General features: G+C 34.9%; 1 protein-coding gene across 1 annotated transcript in view; it reads left to right on the top strand.

Annotated features, from left to right (window-relative positions):
- Positions 1–1,459: 1,459 nt before the first annotated feature.
- Smp_055780 (smdr2) overlaps positions 1,460–2,228 on the top strand; it is a gene marked incomplete at both ends in the record, with an annotated part of 51,766 nt that continues 50,997 nt past the window's right edge. The window contains one exon of the mRNA XM_018797429.1: positions 1,460–1,490. Coding sequence (XP_018652472.1) covers positions 1,460–1,490 — 31 coding nt within the window. The remainder of the gene's footprint in view (positions 1,491–2,228) is intronic.

Raw genomic sequence — 2,228 nt, 5'->3', positions numbered from 1 at the left:
TCCATGAGAAGTCCCACATTGGCTCGAAACGGCCGTCCAGTGCTTCAAGGTTTTCCATGGTGGTCTAGCTTCAATTGACATACGCTTTCAACTATGAAAATCAGTGATCATTTATCTGTTCAGAGAAACCACTCAACAGTTACCTCACACTATTTGACATCGATTGTTTTTGTATTATTAACATTCATAATACATTTCGCTGTAAAGAAATTGCATAAGTCTTGTCAAATAACAGTAGTGTGGTGAATAAATCTAAACTTAAATTGTTTAAATCAGTTCGCTAAAGTTATTTTTTTTCCCAACACCAGCAGTACGATGTCATTTATTACCTTTAGATATTGGTTAATACTGTTGAGTAAAATTTAAGGATTTAGTGCTGTATGTCTTCTATGTTAGATCATTTAATATAAAACCTAACCGATTAGGGTCACCTACTTATAAGCAAAACAACCCTGCATCTCAGTTATAGGATAGTTCGAAACAAGCTCTTGTTCACTTTTCGATTTTCAGTTCAATCTATTCCGCTCTCAAGCTTAAGATATACCTCATAAGATCAGTTTGCGGGAATACTTTTTCTGTAACTGATGTCCAAAATTCTAATGGTCATGTGATATTTACCAGGATATTTTTAGGGTTACAATAACTCAACATTAAAGCTAAATATGAAAAGCTGTAGTGAGTAGATGAATTATTCACCTAGCCCTTGGCTAACCAATCAAATGTTCATTTCAAGCTCAGTTGATCTACAGAATCTTGTCTCCTCCATCTGTCTAACTGAATTGATCATGAACTAAGTAGTACTCACAATAACCGAAATATACAACAAACAATAAAATATTTGTTTTAGTATTGTTTGTTTAAATCTTCCCATTGATGTGTTAAGACTGCAACTGGTCAGTCTCTAATTGGCATATGTGCATACTGTGCGTATTGCCTCGATATAACTTTAATTCACAAGCATGGTAAGCAAAGATGGATAGTGGCTAGCAGTGGAATCCAGTTCGACGTGCGTCCCAGAGTGAATATCAACTCTGAGATGCAAGTACATTCAGCTGACAAGTCCCAAATAGGACGAAACGCGCATCAAACTGGATTCCACTGTTAACCACTATCCATCTTTACTTACCAAACAATAACATAGTTTAGACATATGTACTTTCAATTGATCCATCTCTATTAGCATTTATACATCCTAACCTGACAAGTCTCATATATTACGCGAAACATACGTTCTGAGTTTCACTTCTAGTTACTATCCAACTTTTAATACAAATTTGTATAAACAATTTTAATACCAATTATCTATCATCCTTATTTTCATTTCAATTAGGCTGTACTACACAAAGATGTATTATGGTTTGATGATCATCCAACCGGTGATATTATAAATAATCTTACAGAAAATTTAAATTCTATTGAATCTGGTATCGGTACTAAATTAAGTGATTTCAATCAAAATATGAGTGGATTTCTAGCTGGTATTATTATTGGTTTCATTGTCAAATGGAAATTAGCTTTAGTTGCTTGTTCTACATTACCATTTGTAGTGATAGCTTTTTCATTATTTGGTATTGCATTTAAATATTTTCATGGTAAAGAAATTAAAGCTTATTCACGTGCTTGTACAATATCAAATGAAGTATTATCATCAATTAGAACGGTCATTGCATTTGGTGGTGAAAAACGTGAATCATTAAGATATCAAAAAGAATTAACATCTGCAGAATTAATGGGAATTAAAAAAGCTACAGCATTTGGTAGTGGTAAGTGTAATACATTTGTATAGTTTCATTTTGCATCATGGGTGCTATTATCCCCATATATTCTATGATTCAGATAAATGTTTATGATTACGAATTGATCATAAAAAAGATTTTATATAGTTGAGTGCATGATTCAATTGAAGCTAGACCACCATGGAAAACCTGGAAGCATTGGATGGCCAACTCATCCTATTGTGGGATTCCTCAGCAGTGCGCATTCACGATCCCGCCTCACGAGATTCGATCATCCGGCATGATAATATGCTCACTAGTGACTGGCTCCATGAGGTATTTCCTGCAGTTCTAGTGAGAAGCAGTAACCAGTGGAGTTCAATCAGGTCTGTTGGGAGATATCAACTCACTGAAGACAATTGGTGAACGGTTGATCAACTTCGTGGATTGGTTGAAGTTAGACATTAACACCGCTGGATCCGGATCAGTAATCTAGTGGTTAACCGCTCCTGC

This window comes from Schistosoma mansoni, chromosome 4 (genome assembly GCF_000237925.1).
Source record: "Schistosoma mansoni strain Puerto Rico chromosome 4, complete genome".
NCBI classification, from domain to species: Eukaryota; Metazoa; Platyhelminthes; class Trematoda; order Strigeidida; family Schistosomatidae; genus Schistosoma; species Schistosoma mansoni.
The sequence above is the reverse complement of the archived record's forward strand: the minus strand, read 5'-3'. Positions and strand labels throughout refer to the sequence as shown.